This window comes from Larus michahellis, chromosome 4 (assembly GCF_964199755.1).
Source record: "Larus michahellis chromosome 4, bLarMic1.1, whole genome shotgun sequence".
Taxonomy (NCBI): domain Eukaryota; kingdom Metazoa; phylum Chordata; class Aves; order Charadriiformes; family Laridae; genus Larus; species Larus michahellis.
In genome coordinates this window covers 53,204,617-53,227,537 of record NC_133899.1, presented here as the reverse complement: position 1 = coordinate 53,227,537, position 22,921 = coordinate 53,204,617, and the positions used below count along the sequence as shown (strand labels likewise).

Here is a 22,921-nt window from a genome sequence, read left to right as displayed (position 1 = left end):
GCTGTTAGGCAACTTCTTTGGATCTAGTACCTTATCTTTGAAAAGCAGAGCACAGCTGCTGCATCGTGTTTGGGGATCAGCTTGTGAAGAAAAGCAAACTATTATTTCTTAGCTAGAAATCATCTAGGAGATGAAGCACAATACTTAAGCACTCCCCTTACACAAAGCAATGATTGAGGGGGGATGGTGGGGGGAAGGGAGAATCACCGTAGAAAAATGAGGTTTCTATCCTGTAAGGGCAGAAAACTGTCTTGAATTCAACTCATACAAATACATCTCGAGTTTGCCTGCTTTGTGGTGTGATCCCATATGTTTGTCCTGCCTTCATCATCCTTGAGAACAGGCCGTGTGCTTTGAACCCATTCTTGTTTGCACAGCTGGGGGCCTGGGGTTGAAACATAAGTGGTGCTTTAATTTAGGCTAGACTCTTCACTTTGCAGGTGGGATGACTCAAGGAATAAAAGTATTACAATATCCTTCTCATAAGTCCCTCCTGTCTGGGGAAATTGTTTCCCAACAAATTTCCCCCCAAAAGTTACTGGGAAAGCCTTAAGTCTCAGTATAAAACTGTAGGATGCTAGAAAACACCCACACAGGGACTGGAACGTGTTAAGATCCAGGACTTGGAGAAACTTTAATTTAAAAACATGTTCTTAAACCAAAGTTGTCCAGGTGCAAGTGAAATACAAACTTGTGAGCACTTCCAAAAAGGGAATACTACAATTAATCAGTTTCTCCCTCCCCTTGCCCCAAAACACACAACAGACTTCCCAGGAAGCTTGCTTCGAAAGCCTTTTTTCACTAGGTAGGTTCTGAGGCTGCACAGGTACTTTCACGAGGGAGGCTGGACACCCTGGTCAGCTGTTGGGAGTTGTGGTGGTTCTGACTGGTTGATATCTTTCTGCACATGGAAGGCTGCAAGCCCTGACAGTACCACCTCTGCCAGAGTTTCTAAGGCTTTCAGATTTTTTCTTTGTATTTCTAGAAGCCAAGCGTTTTAGGTCTCTGGCTTAGAGCAGGACTTTTGACACCTTTGAGGCCTGCTAGGTTTCTGGTTCCATGGCAGGAAACTTGGCTGAAGTCCCAAACCCATGGTTGAAGTTGAAGTCCTTGTACCCTGTAGGCAACTTGCCATGGAGCTGAAAGTCTAGTCGTGATTAAAACTGGGACTTGGCTCAAGCCCTGCTTCCAGTATGGCTGGTTGCACCAGTTTGGAGCGTGAAACCAAAGCATAAATCTGTGAGGTCAAAACTAGGAAATGTGAAATGATGCTTTCCAACAGCAACAAAAATGTCCAGAAGTTTATAGTCTCCCCTAATGTATAAATGGTATGGTTTTCCTGGGGAATTCTCCCTGTGAAGGACTCACTCATTTGTACCCAAGACAGGCCAGTCTGAGTGCTTAGAAAAATGAGTGAGTGATCTGTGCCATATGAACATACCTAGATTTATCACTCTTTCCAAACATGTATTTTAAGGGTCTTCAAACATGAAGTCTGCCAAAACAGGAGTGCACATGCTGTTTTCTTGCCTCTCTACTCCTCAGTTTTGTAAGGCAGCAGCCTGCGGGACTAATCGGAAGCGAAGCTGCTAAACAGCAGAGGCACCTCTGTTTTGATCCGTAGTGGACTCTTGTCTTGTAGATTTGTTTCTTAGCAGACTTCCACTTTCTCACGTTTATGTCACTTGTGGCCCTTGCTCCCTCTTTCCCCTGAAGCCTTGCTAAAGCACATTACTCTGGTACTGCAATGCCTTGGCCATTTCTTGTTACCCCCATCACAGAGGACTGTGCTGTTCTGTTTGTGCTTATAATGTACCCAGATGGTGAATAGAATGAGTGACCACCAAGCTCATTTTCACTTGTGGGGTCAGACCTTTCTCTGCTAAATAACACAAGTGTTCCCAGCTGCTGTGCAGCTGCAGGGAGTCTGCTTTCCTTCACAGGCATTAAAAAGCCTTTAATCAGTGTTTGTTGTTTGTCAGCAGTGGTGTTGAGGTGTGGAGAAAAAGAACAGATATGCTTTGTTGGCAAAGTTAACTTCATTCTGACCTCTTATCTTTCCTCTTTCTTTTCAAGTCTGAAGAAGCAGAAAGTAGTTTGGGAAGTGGTTTCTGCAAGCACCTGTGTAAATGTATTTGCTAAAGGAGGGGGTTTATGTCCTTATACAGATACAGCATTTGACATAAAAAGATGCTCTGAGAGCTGCATTGAACTGGAAGCTCTTTAGGGCAGCAATTCAAACTGACTGGTGTAGGAGCTGTGCAGGCTCCCTTAATGTAAGCAAATGCTATGAAAAGGCAAATATTGTTGTCTAATACTAGTGTTACTTACGCTTATTTTAGTATTGAGTCTGCATTTAAGGAATACCATTTGCAATCTGGTCAATTTTAACATTTCTCTGGAAAATAGATTATTCTTGCTAGTTTTTGTGTGATTTTTGTCAGGTTTTGTATTTGGTGTGTTTGGTTTTTTTAAGTTCTATTTTTAATAGTTCTTCTCTCATGGAGGAAAAGGGAGGAGAGTAAAGGACTGATAAGCCAGTGACACCATCCCCAGTCCCATTTGTTTTGGATGCTGAAGCAAATAGGAACATGTGTATCAAAAAGAAGCTTTGAGAAATCTCAGTGCTAAGATAATTGTTTCCCTCTTCTTTCTAGATGAAGCTTGAAAACCTGCTGGTGCTGCACGTGTTTTTGTAGGTTTACTTTTTTACTGAGTCCAGATCTGTTCACGTTGTGTGTCTGTATGTACAGCACCAAGCATGGCTGTGAGTGTTGATTCTGTTGTTTGCAAAGCCTGTTTGTGCAGGCATCCTGAGGCTGTGAGGATCACAAGCTTTGATTTAAACTTCAAGGGTTATGATGGGACATTTGGTGTTAAAGGTGGAATACTTTATCTTGCTATGCTTCCCCTGGTTTGAAGGGACCAGAGAATCATGTTACTGCCTCGGCTGTATGTGGGGAGGGTCGGTAGCACCGGGCCACCCTGTGCACATTGTTCCAGCCCTCTGCCTATGTCAGCAGTATCTCCTGCAGTGACCAAGGTGCTCTTTTGGAGCAGAGCTGTGCTCCTTGGAAAAGCAGTGCCTGCTTGCTCAAAGTGGGAATAAAGAATGGGGAACGAGTAACTTACAAATTGTAGTCCTAGCTGTTAAAATGATAAATTCATGTGTGCTCCCCACAAGCAGACATGTATTTTAGTGTTCATCCAGTGTTTTTCTTCTTCGAGTGGCCGAGGCTGCTTACAAAGGAGGGCTCTTGGACTGTCAAAATACTAAAAAGAAAACTCTGTGCTGGGCAGGCGGGGATGGACACTCAAAACGGCTACTGCGTTAAACATCTCTGAGTGGTCTGTGTTGATGATCACTTCTGTACCATGAATGATTACCAGCTAGAAGAGGGACAAAGAACCACCATTTTACTATCTGAAAGCTGTCAGGGCTGCCGAGCAAAGACAAGGCTTCTGAGCTACAGTGGAGCAAGTGTCCTGCTGTAGGGGGCAGTTTTTTGAAGCCCTTCAGTAACATCTCCAGGAGATTCAGCCTTTCTGGCAGTGTTGTCTGATCACATGAGAAGAACTCTGATCAGACAGGCATGATCCTGGATCCTTCTGGAAATTAATGCAGACTTTTACAATTATAATCTAGCTGAATAAAACAAGCACCATCTTGTGCAACTACATAAACCATAAACTTTTTTGGCAAGGCAGGTGTGGCATCTTCAGTGTCTGGAAAGCACCTAACATGCTGTGTGGGCTCTGTGCTGTAATCCAAATTACAAATGCTAAAAAGGCTTTGATATTTTTTTTTTTTTTTTATAACATGGTTCTTGGCTTAATTTGGGTAGGCAAGAACTTCATAGACTGCATTGGGATGCTCTGCATGTTTCCTCAGGCCCTCATAATTAATCAATGCTGAGCTGTTCCTCCCTATCCCTCTGTGAGGAGGCACCAGAGGAAAGCTGTTCCATTGCCTTAGGTTTAGCTCATTTGTGTCGGCCCTGAGAAGGACTTTTTATTCTTCAGAGGTGCCCTTTCCGGGAGGACGGGCGTTCCTGGCCTGCGAGGCCCCTCTATACTAAGTATTTTGGTACAGGCTGCAGAAGGCTTAGGGGAGTTCTCATGATACAAGCTGAGCTTTCAATAAGTTTGTAATATGGTTTGATGCTGGGAACCAATATTGTAGCTTTTTTTGGTGCCCCCTCTGGATAACTCTGATCTGTGGAACTTGGCTTCTGACACAAGGAATTTGCAAAAAGTTTCATGCCAGTAGCTCAAGCCCTCAAAGTTGTGATAAATGGCAGATGCGTGCGTTCCTCCTAAACCAGAATGGCTTCTGTGTTTAACTGAATATTTAATCGCTGCATGTGCACCATACTGTGCTATCAGGCAGCTCTGCTTTTAAAGTCTGTTTATAGAGACAGCTGAAAAGCCTTGCGAGTTTCCAGGGTCCCTGACATCCCATGCTGGGAGGAAGCTTCAGCATCTTCAGTCTGCTGCTTTTTGCTGTAGGTTTACAGTCACTGGTGATCTTTGCACCTCGGGGGCTGCAGAAAGACATTACTGTAGCCAGAGCAATTCCAAGCTAAATTGTGATAGTCTAACCCCTGACAAGAACTGGGCAAAAATGTGGTCCAGCTTTACAGTGTTTTTATAGTCTAGTCCAGATCTCTATAAACCATTTAAAATTGCCTTCAGGTTTAAATTTTCCAATTTCCCATTTGGAACAGGTGTTGCCAGGTTATAGAAAGTGTTGCAGAAAAGGAACAAAAACATTTTAAAAACTCTGTGCTGTTACAAATTTTGGCAAGTCTCTGACATGAGATTTTTTTTAAAAAAGTTTGCCCCACCCAAATTAAAACAAGTGCAGACCTTGCTTACTTTTCCCAGCTGTCATGTTTAAATAGGGTTTTTAGTAATGCATGAGTCTTCAAAAGATCCAGCAGTACAGAGCTAATATGTTTTTATATGAAAATATGCAACTTCTCAATTGTTTTTCATCTCATTTAATTGGGAAGAGAAAGAGGGTGAAGAATTATTTTTTTAAATGTCAAAAAAACAAATTTCAGAGATGCATGTTCTTGGAGTGGTTAAAAACCAACCCAAACTAGGCTTCAGGCAATGTTTTTTCAACAGCTTTAACCTCAAAGCACAGAGCAGACAGCTTTGTAGGCAACTGTAACACCAAGGTGATTATGGCAATGACTCACACTTCCCTGTAAGGCATCCAGCTATCAACACACTTGGAGAGCCGTGGCTTTGTGCATGCAGGCAGGGTGTCAGTCAGTGCCCACTTGCCAGCCCACTGCTGAGCTCATGACTGGTTTGCCAGCAAGTTGGTATATTGGTGTATTAGAGAGCAACCCTGGGTCCCCCCAGGCTTGCGAGAGGCTTAAGAGATGGGAGCTTGGGAAGGGGAAGTCCAAGGCAGGTTTAACTTTCCTTTTCTTTGCTCAGTCCTCAATGAAGTTGTTTCAAGAGTCACCTGAAATCTTCCTGTGAGCAGGTGGTTGGGTTTGGGTAATAGTTAAAGGTCTGACTGACTAACCACTAAATGGGTCAGTGAAAAGGGCTGCTACGATCATGTCCAGGTGAAACTCTTCCAATGGTTATGGAAAGAGGGTGGCAGTCAGGGTTCTCAGGAAGGCAGTATGAACTTGGGAAAGAGACCTGGGTACCCTTATAGGCAGCTCAGAGTACAGCTGAGGGTAAAACAGTACACTACTGCTAGATGTTGGGATTTGCAGGGAACCGAACAGACAGAAAATGGAGACTCATTCACGTGCATTGTGCGTTCCCCTTCTCCAAAAGATAAGGCAGAAACCAAGCTGCCTTCAGAGAAGGGAAATGGCAATGATTGTGGTATGGAGGAATTCTTCTGGGCAAGGAATTGGGAGACTGGGGTTGTTCGCATTGAGAGACTGAGAAGAAAGAAGTGCCAGTTTTATACAAAACAGGTGGCATCCAAAGTGAATGCTTGGGAAGAAGTATTCAGAAAGATGACAAATTCAAAATTCTGAAAGGAAATAGCTTTTCACATAGTGTGCAATTAGATTGTGGGATGCATGGAATGCAATTGCCAGCTGGGCAGGATGTCATCAGGAAGGAACAAAATGTGGCTTTGGGAGTGTGCAGGTCTGCTGTTGCAGGTGGTATCCACAGATGACATAAGTAATGCTTTAAAAAACAAATAACTGGTAATATAAAGCTGGCCACATCCATGGTTCAACTACCAAGGCCAATCTTGATAGGTTATTTGGATTCCTCCATCCTCGTTGATAAGTTTCTTGCACCTCTGACTAAAATTGTCTAGTACCACATACTTTTTGTGGCAGGGTGCTGGGCAAGCTGGGCTGTTGTGACTCAGTATTGCCCTTCCCGTGTGGGTTGTGTTTGGCTTTGCACATCTTATGTTTTCAGAGGTGAGGCAGAGTGAGTAATGTTTCCGTTCTATTAAATAAAATGGAATGGCAAAGACCCTTAATTTTTTTTTTTTAAAGATGTACGTGTTTCATTTTAAGTTCCCTTCAGGCAAAGTCAGCTTTGGTAGGCAGCTTAAACTGCATCATAGAACATATTGCTATTGTCATAAAAACAAAATACTCCATGCTGTGTTTTGGGAAACCAAACAAAACCTTTTTTTTTTTTTTCCTCCCTCCCTACTTTTTTCCACTTCCTTCAGTTTTTAATTAGTGACCGTGACAGAGACCCTCAGTGTAACCTGCATTGCTCCAGGTCCCAGTCGAAACCCCTCTGTGCCTCTGATGGCAGAACATACGAGTCAATGTGTGACTACCAGCGAGCCAAATGCCGGGAGTCAAGTCTGAGCGTGACACATCGTGGCCGGTGCAAAGGTAGGTGGATTTCAAGTGCCTTTGAGGGGAGGAATGGGAGTCTTACCTTATTAAAAAAACTGGAATCTTAGACCCTTGAGTTTAGTAACGTGCTCTGTGAGTAATCTGATTGAAATTGTGCATTCATGTGAGCATGGGTATCTGAGTCTGGGTTTAGGTGGCAGGAGTAAGAACTGACCGAATTATCAATGAAAGAAGGCAAAGGAGCCTGAGCCATCACTGAAAAAGGGACGAAATACGTGTCTGCAGAGCAGACGGAGCTGGTCTTCTGGTAATGCAAAATCAAATCCTAAAAGAAGAGATCTTCCTTGCTACTTGTGCCAGTGAGGAACAGAGATACCTTTGAGTGATAGGAATGTGAAGTGGGGAAGAATGTGCGGTGCACGTTAGATGTCTAGTCCCTTTTCAGACATACACAGCCTTTCTGTGCTGAGCTAATTAAGAAGGCAGAATACAGGCAAGGCTTTACATGGCCTCTTTTTTGCCTGTTTGCTGTTACACATCTACTCAAAAGTGAGAATATTATTTCTCTCTCAATTCATCTCTTCAGCATAGTATAAAGATGAAGTTGCAACTTTTTAAAGGAATACTGGTGTCTTGTCACGCAAATGATTTGCTTCTGCAGTGAAGTGAAAAATCAAGTTGAGTGCATTTTCTGAGAGCACAATTGACTCAGAGGGCAGATGGCACAGATGTTTTTAGCAATTGGTTAAAGTGACAGGAGAAACTCATTAAAATCCCTGTGGAAGGTTAAATAAGCATACGTTTAAGCCTGACTATTGTTTATGAAGGCTTTTTTACTGTTGTAAAAGTGTATCTTTGTCAGAATTACTTGTTCTAAAATGGAAATCCCTTTTCAATGTATTGACAAGTTTTATAGTTTAGGTGAATTATGAGCATGACCTCAAATATTGCTCTTTTAAACAGATTCTCATTGGAAAAAAAGCTTACTTGTATGATTTTATTTTTTTTCTCACCACTGCTGCGTTGCTTTATGGCAGCTTCTCTCCCATAGCATCCTGCTTTCTGAGTACTGGAAACCCAGAATCTTTCTTCCCAGGGCCCAAGAAGCAGCTGGACTGTTCTTGCAAGTGATGCACTTTTGAGTGTTACAATAAGAAGTGGTAGAGTGGGAGTCCTGCTTTTGCTTTCATCACTTGAGCAGAGTGGCTTAGATAAGCAACTTCATGGCTGATATGGGCATATAAACTGGCTCTGTTCAGTCACTTAAAACATGGGATCTGAAATGTGGTACATCCATACGCAAGAGTGTCTGTTTCTGGAAGTGGAGAAAATGTTGATTGCCAAACTACACAGGCTACTGTATATCGTGATTGCAAAGAATCCCAAAGAAGTAACTGGAAAAAAAGGCAAGAAGCACAGTTTAAGTATACTTAAGCAGAGTTAAAGTATGCTTTCCCTTTCTGCTCTCTGACACAACTGAAATGTTTAGCTGAAACTACTCGTGTTCTCCTTTCCTTTTTCCTCTTACCCTGCGATACTATGCAGTACCTAATAACTTGTGTGTGTTTGACAACTGCAAGTCTTGCTTGTAAAACCCACTAATGCTCCTATGAATCCCTGGGAAGTAGAAATATTCTTTTAACTATCACATTCAAATTTAACCTTGCCGGTAATGTCCATGTGTGCTGCTATTTATTTTGTTTTTCTAGTCACATTAGGAACATGACCTCTAGTTGTGCATAAAGATCACTATTCTTGGCAAATACAGACAGTTGTGAGACAGGTGTGCCTAACTACAGGCGGTTGGCCAGATCTGTATCTTGTACTTGCTTGAAGGAGGGTATGACCAGCAGTGTTCAAGCACCTTCTACTGCTGCAGTAGGGCACCAGGCTTACCCCGAACAGTTTCATTCCTTCTGCATGACGGAGATGCTTTACAGGGGAACTCCCGTAGATCTGGAAGGGGTCCCATGGGACACTGAGTCCAGTCACATCCAATTGTGATAGATACTTATCCTTATGAAATGAGCATTTTTAACCTGTGCTTCCTTCTCTGAGGGTGGGGAGGGGAAAGAACAGGTATCTAAAATAATGAAAAGGGGAAGTATATTGTGGACAGTGAGGTATAGTTCTGCACCCTAGACTACCATTTCCAATTTCATATGCTGTTTACTTGAACTGTGCTTGTGCCAAGGCAAGCAGAATGGTTTCCATAGTGAGGACAGAACCTATTTGATTCAGCTTAGCTTTCTGTTCTCTCTCAAGAAGCTAAGGACCTTTAAAGATGAAATCTTGCCAGCCCTTTGGGAACTATAACTCTTATTCAGCTCTCACTCCTTGATAGCTTCCTCACGTGCTTTTCGATGAAATTCCTTCAGTGCTAAATTATCTGAACTCTCTTCGAACCCTCACTCACACATCACAAAGGGTTAAAAGTCAGGAGTAGCTTAAAATGATCAAACTACGGCATCCATGACAAATGGAGCCTCATTGATGAGATTCCAGAGAACAGTTCCAGATGGTGTAGCTGTGCGTAAAATACACAGCCGAGCACTCCTACCTGGATCTTTTGTCAGCAAGCATCTTAAGATCTGATGTCAAATAAGAGTTCTGCCTCAAAACTTTGCAGGGATGAAGGACAAATACTTGTTAAATAAGTCATGGCAAGCTGTTAAGATTATGCAGTGATTATTAGGGTATATTGGATATCTGTGTCTTAAAACACATTTAAGTTCTATGTTAACCGGTTGGTTTTTAGGAATTTGTTTGGCCTATGTAATTAAAAAAAAAAAAAGGGGTGGGAGTGTTCTAAAACCTTTCCTTTAGATTTATAATGGTTGGTTTTAAAAGTCTGCTGATATAGGGCTTGTTCTTAAATCACAAGTCCCTATGTAGGATGAACCTATCTGTAAATTACTGGTGGGAATTGTAACAAGGGTCTTCAGCCCATCTGTTGGAACACCTGGATGAACATAACTTTTGGCTAATGTGCTGGAAAGGAAGGTCTCCTTCTGACTACTGATGGGTTGTTTGAACAACCTCCTTTACCTACTGTTCTCATTGGACAGGAGATGATATTTGAAATCACTGTTTTTTCAGTCCACTTGCTAAATCCATGTGTTTTGTCTTTGAACTTTCTTACTCCTAATCAAGGGAGAATTAAGTGGGTCCTTCCTGGGCAGCAGTTAGTCAATAAAATCTGAAATGACTCTTTCAATCACTCTGCAAATTTAGGCATGTTTTTAGCTATGCTCCAAATAAGTTAGGGAACTGGTATGTGGGTATCAAAGGAGCAAAGCACATCAGCATGAAAGGAAAGCAGTTGGAGATTGCAGGTGTAGGACTTGTCAGAAATAAAGTAGAAAACAAAGGGGAGAGTGGGGAATGATTGACACCCTGTGGGGCAGATGGTCATGTTTTTGTAGTTAGCTCAGGTTCCATTTTTGCTGGTTTTATGCAAAGACACAGATCATTGGCTGGAGTAAATGAGTGTGAATCTGCTGACTTCAGTGTAACTGGACTGCTTCATGCCTGGTGAGGACCTGGACTGTATGTGAGGCAGGGACTAGAAATAGTTCAAAAGCTGCTTGGATCAATTTTTACCTTTTGAGCTTTTGATAAAAACAAAGTAGAATTAAGAAGCTATATTTTTGTGGTTGCATCGTATGGGTTTGCTGCTAATGCCTGGAGATGTTTTACTTTGTGTTATTAGGATAGCTTAGGTCTTTATACCATGATGTTGTGTGGTGTCAAAACTGCCTCTGCCTGTCGAAGAGAGGATGCTGGAATTCATGCGGCCTCTTCAGGAGTGCACTGTGTATATTATGAGGGACACAGTGGTCTTATTTGAATAAACTGTTCACGGATAAGATCAACCCTGGTAACTAGCCAACTTCATTGCAAAATCCAAAATTATGTGCACCTGTGTTCTGCAGATTAGGCCACAGATGTCAAAACCATCACTTGTAGTTCACAATCTCATAGTTGCCAGCTACCAACTTGAGAATGACTTTTCTTTAAAAAGCAGCTTTTTTTTTTTTTAAATTTAAAGTCAAATTTTTAAACAGCTCTGCTTTTAAAAAAAAAAAGTCATCCTGTTTTGGTTTTTCACCTTATGTAAGGGAGAGGAGAAAGTCCTATTTAGTCTGCCTGGACCATGCAACTGGAATCCATTAATGCCATTCTGTTTTATAAGCTTGATGTTTGATACTCCAGAGAACATTTTTAAGAGGGAAGTAAAAGCGCTGAAACACTCAGGTGAAAAATCAAAATGCAGAATAGGGTATATGAATCTACATCATAATATCAGGCTTTAGTAAAATTTGTAATGCATCTTATTTGGAGTGAGCTATTTGGCAGCTACTTTTTAACACTTGGCACTTAGGTAATATTTTACATTTTCTAATTAACAAAGCAAAAATAGTAAGGTGAAGTCATCCCACTGAAATCACAAGTTGATGCAAACATTATAAAAATACCAGACTGAGGAGTGAGGAAGAGAAGGATTGACAGTCCTTTTAAAAACAAACTGGTAAATGTTGATATTAAAGGCACTGTTTTTACTGGAAGTGAACTGTGAAACGACAGGCAAAAAAGATAGTGGTATGCACACACCTCTCCAGGCTGCGTGGTATATAGGTGGTTGTTCCAAGTCAAGGCTATAAAAGGACTGGCATGACTTTTGGAAATCAATGAGGGAGGATTGAAGAAATAATCAGGGCTGAGTGTTCATGAAGAGGAGAAAATTGTGTGTCTTCTCCACCCTTCAGCAGCTATTTGTGAAGAAACATCTCTTGAGCCAGGGGTTGAATTGCAAAAGAGGATGCTGCAACAACGATGAGCTCTTAAATGCTGTGGTGTTCTACACAGTGTGGTCTACTGGGTGGTAGTAGAGTTCAATCTATAAAAGCCAGTTAAAATTGCCAGGAGGGACATAGTCACCTTAGCAGTAACATGTTTATGATGTTCTCCTTATAGTAAGGGCTTGGTTGTGTGCACGTTTGTCTGCTCATTGGACAAGTTGGACAAAGCTCTGAGTTAGTCTTCCTTCTGCCTGGGCTCCTAATGTATTTGTACTACAGGGCATACTACAAAATGTTTGTTCCTACCAGCTATGTGGTGAAGCATCCTGTTTCAGTCATGTAGTTGTGAGCGCACCAGCAGATGCTGTGTGGAAATGCTTTACGCTTCTGTTTTATGTTCAGGAGAGGAACCAGATATGCCTGTCTGCAGTCCTGTATCCTCAGATGGAGAGACTAGAAAACACACTTTCATTTGTGAGTCTGTGCTCTGATTGTCATGTGAGAAATTTGCAACTCTTTTTTTTTTTTTTTTTTCCTTACCTTATATGTGCAGATCGGCATAATCTGTGCTGATTTTTTTTTTTTTGCTACTTAGTTGTCTCCTGTGAAGCAGAACTTGAAGGTGTTTTTAGTCAAACAGCTAGCTATAAAACAGAATGTGCAGCCACACCATCTGGTTTTGTAATAATGTCCTATGTCATGCCAAGCAAGATTAGACTCTTAAGCTTGAACAGGAGATCTGCAGGTGATAGTTAGGTGTTCCAGTTAACAACATTGCCAGTGCTTCCTTTGCAGCTGAAAGAATGAGCATGTGTTGGAAGGGTCAGTACTGCGGGCAGGATTGTCCTCCAGCGGAGGTGTGCAAACAAGTTCCAATCATCTGGTCACTTTGGCAAGCAGGGGGGAAAAAGGAAATTCCAGCTTAGTGGTTATATTATGGCTAATTAGGAAAAAAACCACAACTGCTTCTCTAAATTCAGTGTAAATTTTATTCAAGAAAGTCTTTTAATTCTGTGCGTAACATTTATATAAACTCATAATAGGTCCATCTGAGATCAAAGCTCCATGTGCGAAGGGTATTGTGCAAACACCCCACAAACTAATTACAGTCTAAAGACGAGAGTGACACAGGATCAGAAGGGACACAAGGTGATAGGGAGGTCGGGTGACTGACTTATAGTCACTCAGTAGGTCAGTGGCAGAACTGATATAGACATTCTTGCTTTTTAACCCAGTGCCTAAGCTTGCAGGCGTCTGTGCTGAATGCTATTACTATGAATAATGACTTTTTCCAAAGGGATGGGTTTGATTTCCATAATTTCAGAAGACTTGTGAAATCCTTCTTGGAATAATGTGATAGGTTTAAAATAAAAATGTGTTGGCAAACTGGAAACTTAGTCTCTTGAGTTATCAGTTGGGTAAATGAAGTATACAGCTTGAAAGCTTTGGTCTATGTCTTTATCAAAACTATTTACAGCATTGTCATTGGTTTCTGCACCTAGATATGCTTAGATGGAAATCACTTCTATTGCCATGCAATGTGAATTCAGTTGGTACGACAACCCAGACTGGCTTTCTGGGTATTAGTGCTGGTATTAGAGATTCTGTTGTTGAAGTTCATGTGATCTGTGAAGCAGAATATGGGATCTTCAGGGATCCAGTGGAATTTTTTTGTTAACCACTCTCTATGGTGCTGCTGAAAAATTCTGACGATCAGATTTTGCAGTTTCTGCACTGAAAATCCTTCAGTCAATGGATTCATGGGAAAAGGAAGAAGGTGCTATGCTAGTCCCTCTGTCAGAGTCCCATGGAAACAGGTGTTTGCTGTTTTTCTTCTTTTTCTAGGCTGAACAGCAGTACTGTTAGACATTATGTATTTAAATGTAAACACCAAGTCAATCTGTATCTCTGCAGGGCAGAACTCTCTTCTCTGACCCATCAGTCATCAGTGTTAGGCTTATCTGGGGGTATGCTCTGTAACAGTGAGCTGGACCTGGAAGGGGTTAAGGTCATGCTATATGCTGCCTTCATCTGAAATAAGTGCAGAGCCGAGATCTTAACCCCTTCAAGCTCTGCTTGCAGAGCAATGTTTTTTTTCTTGGCAGGAAAGTGAGTAACTGATATGACAAAGCATAGTGCACACCTGGCTTTAAGCCCTGGGACTAGAGGTAGAAGCTGGGTTTCAGGAAAGCACAGGCAATGGCATATCTACCTTATCAGAACCACACAAAGATGGAAGTTCAGATGAGTGGCTGGTTATTCTAGCATCCTCCTGGGAGAGCTGCTCAGAGAAGAAGCTTTGCTAGGGCTCACTTCTGCACATTGCTCACTTCTGGGCCTGAATTACTTGGCTTATGCTCAGCCATCCAGTTTCAGGATGTTAATATTAATACAACTCCCTCTGGGAAGGCCTTTCACTGCGTGGACATTGTGCTCCAGCACTTGTTGGAAGAAGCTTCCAGAGCCCTTGGGCGACCATAAAAACTATTGCCTAGGAAACTGGGCAGCTCTTCATTAACTGGCTTGTAGTTTGATTGTCTAGGTTCATATTTGGCTTTGGGATCATGAGTGCTAACTTCATAGCTGCCTTGTTAATGTTCCTTGGTGCCTTATATTTGTTTGTTTGGGATTTTTTTCCCCCTGCAGCTATGTGGTGTATCTGGTAGCTTTTGAAGAGGCCAAATGGTGTTTGCAATCTAAGTGGGTTTTGCTTTTCTCTTTGTAGATGCTGGCCAAAGCAAGTGCCGATTAGAGAGAGCTCAAGCACTGGAACAGGCAAAGAAGCCCCAGGAAGCAGTCTTCATCCCAGAATGCAATGAGGATGGATCATTCACACAGGTAAAACTTCTACTGGCTTCCTTCAGCCAATGTGGCTCCCAGTGGCTGCAGGAGATTCACTGTGAAGGTATGAGCCAAGTGATGCTAGCAGCATGGGTGCTCTGACTCAGTTACTCAGGTGAAAGTGTTGAAAGCTGGGGACTTGTTTAATGAACTGGAAGCTTTGATTCAGTCACCATACCTTAAGACACATGCATCTGTAATGGCATCCACCTCCAATGTAGCACAGAAATAAATGGAATCAACCTCCAGCATAGCAAAGAAACAAAAAAAAAAGTTGCAGAGGATGTCAGTTTTTCCTTAAAGATGAGCTGCAGAGAGACCTGTGGCTCTCACAGAACAGGGTGGCCAAGCTTATTCTGCTGTTACCTGTGCTTGACCTATGCCAGCAAAAAAAGAGCGGTCTATTGAGCCTCTTCCCTCTGCAGGGTACTTATTAGCGACAGACTCCTGTTTCCTGTTCTATGTCCTATTGTGGTTTGGGGGTCTGTCAGAGAGATAATGAGACTGCTTTGTTTGGGGTTTTGATTCTTCACTGTTTACTTGCTGGAACTAAATGATGTGCTGGGATTGCAGGCTGTTTCATAATGCCGCTTCTCTTGAGAAGCAATTATCTTTAGGCAGGGGTAGCAGAGGAGGCTTGTGGTTTTGCCTTTAATATCTGTGAAAAATGAATAGTCAATCCTGGCCACTGAGCATCCTTCAGAAGTAGTTGGATGGGAGAGGTCCTATAGAATTCCAGAGAAGTTAAAGTAGTTATGGCAAAAAGAAAGCCCTCATGAAGGAGATTTTGAGAGGAAGAGTAGTTTGCCGAGGCAGTGTAGAAACGAAGAGGGATACTTGGTTCTGTGCTGCTAGCATATTGAGTAGTGTCCTAGTGCTAAATGAACTGGGTGTTAAATATGACTCACGTGCACTTCCCTGACAGGTAGGAGGGGATATGCTGTCTGCTAGGTTTGGCACACATCTCAAAAGCCCAAATCCTGCAACCTGATGACCTTTACTTTGTGAACTTAGGTAAATCATACAACTCTTTTTGCCTTAGATTCCCTATATCTAGCACTGCTCTAGAGATCTTGTGCCTTGGAGAAATTTTAGGATTCATTAGTTATTGTTTACAACGTCTTTTGAAGGTAAAAAAAAAATAATCCAAAATATGATCAATATTGGCTTCAAAAAGATGAGAAAGACAAAAAGCTTTGGGGTTGGTTCAAACACTTTTTGCTGCCTGGGGGAAGAAGAAAGAAAAGATTTTTTTGTGATAACTCACCAAAAATTTTTATTCTCCCCCTCAGCCTTACCCTCCCATTATCGGTGTGTGGGAGTGTTTTTGTTTTGTTTTGTAATGGTGAACTGGGAAAAGTTTTATCCATCCTGCCAATTTTGCATACTTCTTTGGAGCAGCACCATATTTGTGTACAGTGTGGACCATCTTGGAAAGGTTGGGGTAAGAGGGAAGGTGGCTGCAGTTTCTTGCAGTCTAACTGCACTCAATTGCTGAAATCTGATTTTGTGTAGAGCTGCTCAGGTTATGTTGGCAATGGAGGGGAATACTTATAAAATCTAGCACAGTGGGGCGATTAAGTGTTCCATGTTAAACTTCATGGTTCAAAAAAAGAGGGGGAAGGAAAGCTGACTTTCCAGTGTCTCTGTCAGCTGTCCATCAACCTGTTAAAGTAGGGAGTGCAGGTGACACTTTTATCCTAATAAGCTGGACTCGGAGTGCAGTTGATACAGCTTTATTTCAGACAGGTTTATTTGGAAGGGTGATACCAGAGTCTGGATTGTGGAGCAGTTGCTGGGCCTCTTTTCTGCACATTCCCTGGGTAGTGTGCATTGCCAGTGGAGGGGCAGCACGAAACTGCTTACAAAAATTGTATGTTTTCAGCTGGCAGCCAAGTGATATTTCACATTCTTCCTCTGTTCAGTCCTATCTGTGAACACTAAAATGCTTTTGTTTTACCTGGCATGAGGAGGGAAGCCTCTGATCCCTTTGTAGCTGGAATTAACTGAAATTCATATCATTCCTTGGATTGTAAAAATACCCCATGTTCCACATACCTCAAGAATCAGCTTCATCATTTATATTGCGGCATTTAAGGTCATTGTCCCTGCATAAGATGTGAATATAAAACAACGTCTGAGGAAGCTAGCTGGTGTCAACCTGCATTTGCGACAAATATTTCCTTTAGCTTCTGGTCCAAATTAATTAAACTTTGATTTTTAAAAGGATGTATAAAATTTAGAATTTTGGTGAAAGGTTTAAACAGTTTTTGCTTCCGGCAGCTCATGAATAGATGTCATCTGGTAGAGGTGGTTTGGATACTGCATCTCTTGCGCAGAGAATTAACACCCCGAGGTTCTGCTCCACAGGGAAGCTGTGAAAGCCAGTTCTTGAAGTCCCTGAAGCCTTGCTGAAGTCAGGTCTGAACTGTTATTAGTTTATTCTGGTTCAGTACCCAGAGACTTGCTCCATCCAAACTCCAAAATCTCAGTTAGGAAGTCCAGAACAGAGCAGCATCTCCCAGTGAAGTTTCTAGGAGAAATACCCACCATGCTCTTCAACCTTGAATCCCCAACCAAACCAGAATCTAAGCAGATGCATATGCTTCAGTGTATGCCCTGTATGTAGAGTTGGCTAGGGAAATTTTTTCAACGACTTACCACCTTCTATGTAACTGTTATTGGAGGAATATTTTGGGTAGAAGAAAAATTCTGATCAGCAAGGAAACAAAGATGCATGCGTAATTTTGAATATAAAATGTCTTAATTGTTATAGCATTCACTTACAGATGTGGATGACTTGCTTTCAGGTCTTGAGCTGAGCCTCTTTTTTGTAGATGCATACACAGTAGGTGTTCAGGCCCACATCACTGTCCTGGTCATCAGTCTTCAAAAGATTTGTTTTGTTGGGTTTTTTTGTCCAATAAATTGTTGGAAATTCTTGAAAGTTTTGCAGGAGTGACAAAGAAAACAGTGCTGATTTGGGAGCTGCATTTGGTAGTGGTAACTGTATGTTCACAGAACCTGCTTGATCTTAACCAGATTGAACTGTTGCTTTTGTGGTTTATCGTTGTCCTCTTGGTTAGAAGCTAAATTGCAATCACTACTGGTAACCACTGAAAGCAGCACCAAGTGAGGATGTTCCTCTGAAAGCAGCTCAAGTCTGACCTGTCCAGCTTCTGGAATTGCATGCAGTACAAAATTGTGTGAATTCGGGGATGGATCCACTGCAAATTGGATGGGGCTGTAGAGTGGTGAAGAGAACAGGGCCACTCTGCTGTTCTGTGACCAGCAGCATGTGCTGCATGGGGATCTGGCTGCAGAGATGAGACCATGCTTGCCTGGTCTCTTGTTGGCTCCAAGACCCAACAGTTAGATGTGGTATCAAGGGTGAAAGGGAGGAGCGCCTGAAGGCAAAGAGCTTGGTTTGGCTTGCAGAAAGAGACTTGTCCTGTGTGTCTTGAACACTTGCATAATCTGTCTTTTGTCATTGTCTGTAAAACTAGACCAAAAAGAAATGCTGCCATCAATACTATTGCTTGGATGGCCAATTTTCCTAGGCATGGCTAGTTATAATGGGTTTTGGGAACTGCATGAAGAGGAGCAGGCACCTGCCAATTCACTGGTTTTCATACCTGTTTCTATCCACCATGTCTGCTGCTTCCCTTATTCTGGGAGTTTATGTATTGTGAAGATCTTATCAAATCCCTTTTTAGCGATGCTTCCGCATATAAAAATGTGGCATGGTTTTGCAGTGTGTAAGAGGTGGTGGCATTTCAGGCATGATAGGATGACTGTAAATGGGCACAGACCTGATGGATTGCTCTGGAATTGCTATTTCTTTCTATTTCGGTCTATGTGGGGAAGATTACTTCCTATAACAAAAGCTTTCTGCACTTAGCCCACAGTAATATAAGCACGCAGATAAAATTTGAGTTATTCACAGCATAAGAATGTTTGTTTGATATGAGTAATTTGATTAATTGTATAACTGAAGTCAAGTACTGTTGTGCAAAATTGGACATGACTAAACCCAGTTTCTGTTCCCAAGACTTGCGTTCTCCTTTTTGCTGTTATGCTGTGTTTTGCATAAAAGCCATTCCTTTTCCATGCTGCACTTAACCTGCTGTGATCTGTTCTTCATAAACAACAGGCTCTATTGGGTAATCTGCACACTTTCTTTTGCTGCCTAGTGCCATTGGGCTTGTTGCCATGGGCTGAGAGAGACTTGCATTCTTCATAGTTTTCCCCCAAGCAGTTTTTTAGAAAAGGTTGCTGAAGTTTTAAACGGGGTCCATTTCAGACAGATTAATATGAACATGAATATGTTAACCCTGCTTTGGGGGTGTAGTCTTGTGGGGCTTTTTGTTGTGTCTTGCTATTTGCTGCCACCTTCCACTGTCTAGCTGTGGTTTCTTTTCCTTGCAAGTCTGCTTACAAGTGGCTGAGAGCAAGTCTCCTTGGAGAGTTTCTTTGACTTTAGGGCTCTCAAAACTGCAGCTGCTGGTCTAGCTTTGATGCAGCACTGAGATTTCTCTTAAAGCAAGTGCATCAGTCAAACCTGTTGTCTTATGATGGGATCAGTGAGTGGGCTGACTTTGTCAGAGCAGTTTGCCATCATCAGATAGCTTCCAGAGCACTCCCACATCTGGTAATACAAGTCTGTTTGGAAAGAGTGATCTATATTATGGTCCATAGCAATAGTTTACAAATTGTAATGCATGTGCAAAGTACTGCTTTCTCTAAGTCTCACAAAACTCCCCTTTGTAAAGAAGTGGGGAACCCTCTCTTTCAGCCTTCAGTGTGACCTCATGATCCCAGTCTGTTCCTCTGCATTGGCTGGTGTAGCACGGTGCTGGGCAGAATTACAAACTCATTCCTTAATGCAGCACAGTGCTGCGGGGCACTGTGTAGACACGTCCTGCATTCCCTGGATGCTGTCTATTATTCCATTATTCAGTGCTCATACTCTAGCAATACTAAGCTCTCAAGGACTTAACCTCTCCTTTCAAAAGGAAAGAACGCAGTCTGTCTTGCTTAGATTAAAGAAACTCTTTCTTCGTAAAGAATCTGGGCTTTAATTAGTAGATGGTTCTGGCTTTTTTTATTAAAAGACCTGTAGCTTGAGCTCTCTGAATACTGCTCTGCAGATTTGTCTGCTATTTACGCACTTGCTTTCTTCCTGCAGCTCTCATTGTGTTTCTTATTTGTATGTTGAGCTAAAGATAACCCATAGATGGGTAAGGAGGTAGCAACTTTGGTTATATATGGCATTTCGGCAAATAAATACCAGTCAAGAGAGCAAAGGAATAGATTCCTAAAGCAAAAGTGGACATCCTTTAGGAAAGCGACAATGTAAGATCATTCTTAACTTTAGAGGGTGACATTCTGTGTGAGAAGCAGAATGCCTCTCTTGGGCATTCCTCTCCTGAGCTAAAGCTGGTATCTGTGCCAGAGTGTGTGTTGGGAATGCCCTTGGCTATGGTTAAGATTCTTTTGCTACAAATCGCTTCTTTCCCTGGTTATATGAATAGCGACATTCCTTTGGAGCACGCATTTCTTGAATGGTGCGTAGACTTCAGGGAGGTGGCTGCTGCATAAAGCCCTGGTGGGAATATTTATCTGCACAACATCATTTGGGAAGAATTAAAAGTGAGCAGGGAACAGAAAAAGTGACAACAATAATTTAAGGGGTTACAGTCCCAAAGAAGTTCAAACTTAAGATGCAGACCAATTCATAATTCCCTAAAATTTTCCGTAAAGGCGAGGCAGGCTTCTCACAATAGTCAGCTGACTCTTAATCTAGCAGAAAGTATGACAACATGCAGGGTCTAAGCAGTACAGCAATACATTTAAAGCAGAACAGAGGCATCACCACTTAAGAGTTAATATAAATAGCCATCAGGCCCGTGTGCTGATTATGTGCCACTAACTTGTGTTCAGAGGACTTTCTAGATGAGCCTCATTGGCTGAAACAAAGGAAAGGCTTGATTAAAGAATTGCTCTGTGACACTGCGGCTTCTGCTCTCTGGGTCAGACTAGATGACCTACTGGCTTGGAACAATTCATTGAATTGTTTCTACAGTGTTTACAAGGAGCACCTGGGTGCAAGCCAGGGTTTGGAGCCTTGCCTCACGCTGTGAGTGCGGGCAGTAGCTCTGCTGCTGTGCCATTCAAAAACTGGATGTGTTTTTTCTTCTTTCATAGAAGTATTACTTTGAATGCAGAAGGAATGGGTTTTCCCTTCTCGTCTGTGCCCACCATTACAGAAGGAGCCAGGAAATGTTTGTCTGATCTGCAATGGGATAGGAATCGGTTACCAAACTCAATCTGAACAGCAGTGAAAGGCTAGTCTGAGTGTTGCTGTTCCTGTGCTCAGCCCGGTGCTTGTCCAAGGCGCTCTCAAGCCTCTTACAGCAAACTTCTGCTTTCTATAAATCCGTAGAGACTGGTTTCAGCCATCACAGCATTACTGCTTTGCCCCTATTCTCTCCCTCAAAATGTGCTTGCAATTCTTACCTGTTTCCGGTTTATCTTTTGATCCATTGATTTATCTTTTGATCCCATTGATCCTCCTTTGTCAAGTGACTGTAGAAGGATGCTGCTGCTTGCTTGTTTAGTAGCTTTGGACTGCTTGGAAGTCCGAATCTGGCATTGCCGGCAAGATACTGAAGAAACCCTCAGGAAATTAAGGGGCGGAGTCATCTGCCAGTGACTACACTTCTAATATTTTCATATTTTAATGAACTCGATAGGAGCAGGTGTTTATTCATGTGGCCACTGGCTAGTATGTTAGCTGCTGTTTGGTTTCACACACTGTGATGGTAGGGAGGAGTAGAGGAGTTGCTGCAAGGGCGGCAGAGCAATTTTTGTTGTTTTTTTCCGTTAGGCTTTTCATACTTCAGTTGAGGCACAGTTGAGGTGGCATCTCTGTCACCCCTGAAAAATAGGAACAGTGTCTTGCACAATCAGGGGTTCAGTTGCTTTAAACTGCAGTTTGATATTTTTTTTTTAAATGTGGCTGTTAATGGTGAATCTTGTTGGAAGACCTCAAATAATTTGCAGGTTTTATTTCTTTGATTCCCTATTGTATAACTTAAAATGTTCAGCTGTTGGACAGGTGTATGTTAATTTGAGATGTCAAATTCTGTAATGTGCCTTGTAGCTGCAGTTTGGTTAGCGATCAAATTTATTTTGTATATAAAATTGACAATGTGTTTTCTCTGACACAATGCTTAGCTTTAGGAGACTGAGACTCAAAAAAGTCAAACGCTTTTTCTAACATGTGTTTTGATAGAGCCCAAATTAACTCAATAAGTGAAGAATAGATCTGTGCAGTAAACAGGTGTCACTTCTACAGTCACTCTTCTGATAAGAGTATTTAAAAATCTTTCTACTGTAGGAAGAGGATTAGAATGAGGTTGAATTTCAGGTAGAAGATGGGATTTAGAAACAAAAACTCAAACCTAAGATCACTGGAAAAACACAGTGATAAAAACGATACTGGATGAGCTATTGCCTTTACATTTTTTTCAATGGCATACCAGTGCTATGTAACTGATTAAAAGTATACCTTTTTTGGTTTTTTTTTTTCTTCCCCCAGCCTTTAAGCTGCTAATTCTAGACTGTAGGGCACTGTTTTTATGACACCTAAATATGCTGAGATCTGGTCAACGGTATTAAGGTGAAAGGCAGCATCTCTCAACATGAAGACATTCAGGAAAGTGAACTGCAGTGATTTTTGAGGTTTCTAAAGTGTCTGTTCTTCATGAGTAGCTGCCTGGTGTTTATGTTAAGGGCTGAGATTTCATTGCTGCTATTATCTGTACTAGGGACATCCTTTGGTGCTGCAGTAGAACATGTGGTTATTGTGAAAATGCTGTCAATCTGAGATTTATTTCTTTTTCTTTTTTTCTAATGGAAGCGAAGAAAGGCTCATGGAATACCAGTCCAAGGAAGACCAGCATTCATTAATTTAGTTATTTATAAAGTTACTTTGCTTTTGTGAATGTAATGTGCTTGGTTTGCATAAATGGCTGTATGTAATTGGTAGCTCTCCATTGAGATGAGTTGCTTAACCTGCTCTTTGTTAATGCATTTATCCTAAATTTATGTCAATACATTTTTTTTGGACTCCTCTGCCATGTACTTTGTTATTTTCTGAAGGCTTGACTAAAGGACTATCAAGTCACTAACATCTGAATCTTTTAAATGCTGGGTACACTGGAGTCTTTCTGTAATATAATATGGAATAATAGTCTTGCCCTATGAATTCAAGACCCTATCCTGGAATTTGGCTTCATCTCTGGGTAAGATTTTTACAATTAATGCTCAGATGTAAATACAGCTTTTTGTGCTGTTGGGAATGCAATAATGTGTTTGTGATCAGCAAAGATAAACACAAAACACAGAAACCCAAGCAGTTCCATCACGCGCATTTTGAATGTGCAATTGATTTGACTA

The 22,921-nt window shown here is 41.8% G+C and overlaps 1 protein-coding gene across 6 annotated transcripts in view; it reads left to right on the top strand.

Annotated features, from left to right (window-relative positions):
• The window catches only part of SMOC1 (SPARC related modular calcium binding 1), a 133,284-nt gene that overhangs the window by 37,503 nt on the left and 72,860 nt on the right, over positions 1-22,921 (top strand). For all 6 annotated transcript variants that reach the window (XM_074584836.1, XM_074584833.1, XM_074584835.1 and 3 more), the window contains exons 2-3: positions 6,680-6,851; positions 14,343-14,455. In XM_074584836.1, the coding sequence (XP_074440937.1) occupies positions 6,680-6,851; positions 14,343-14,455 (285 nt within the window). The remainder of the gene's footprint in view (positions 1-6,679; positions 6,852-14,342; positions 14,456-22,921) is intronic.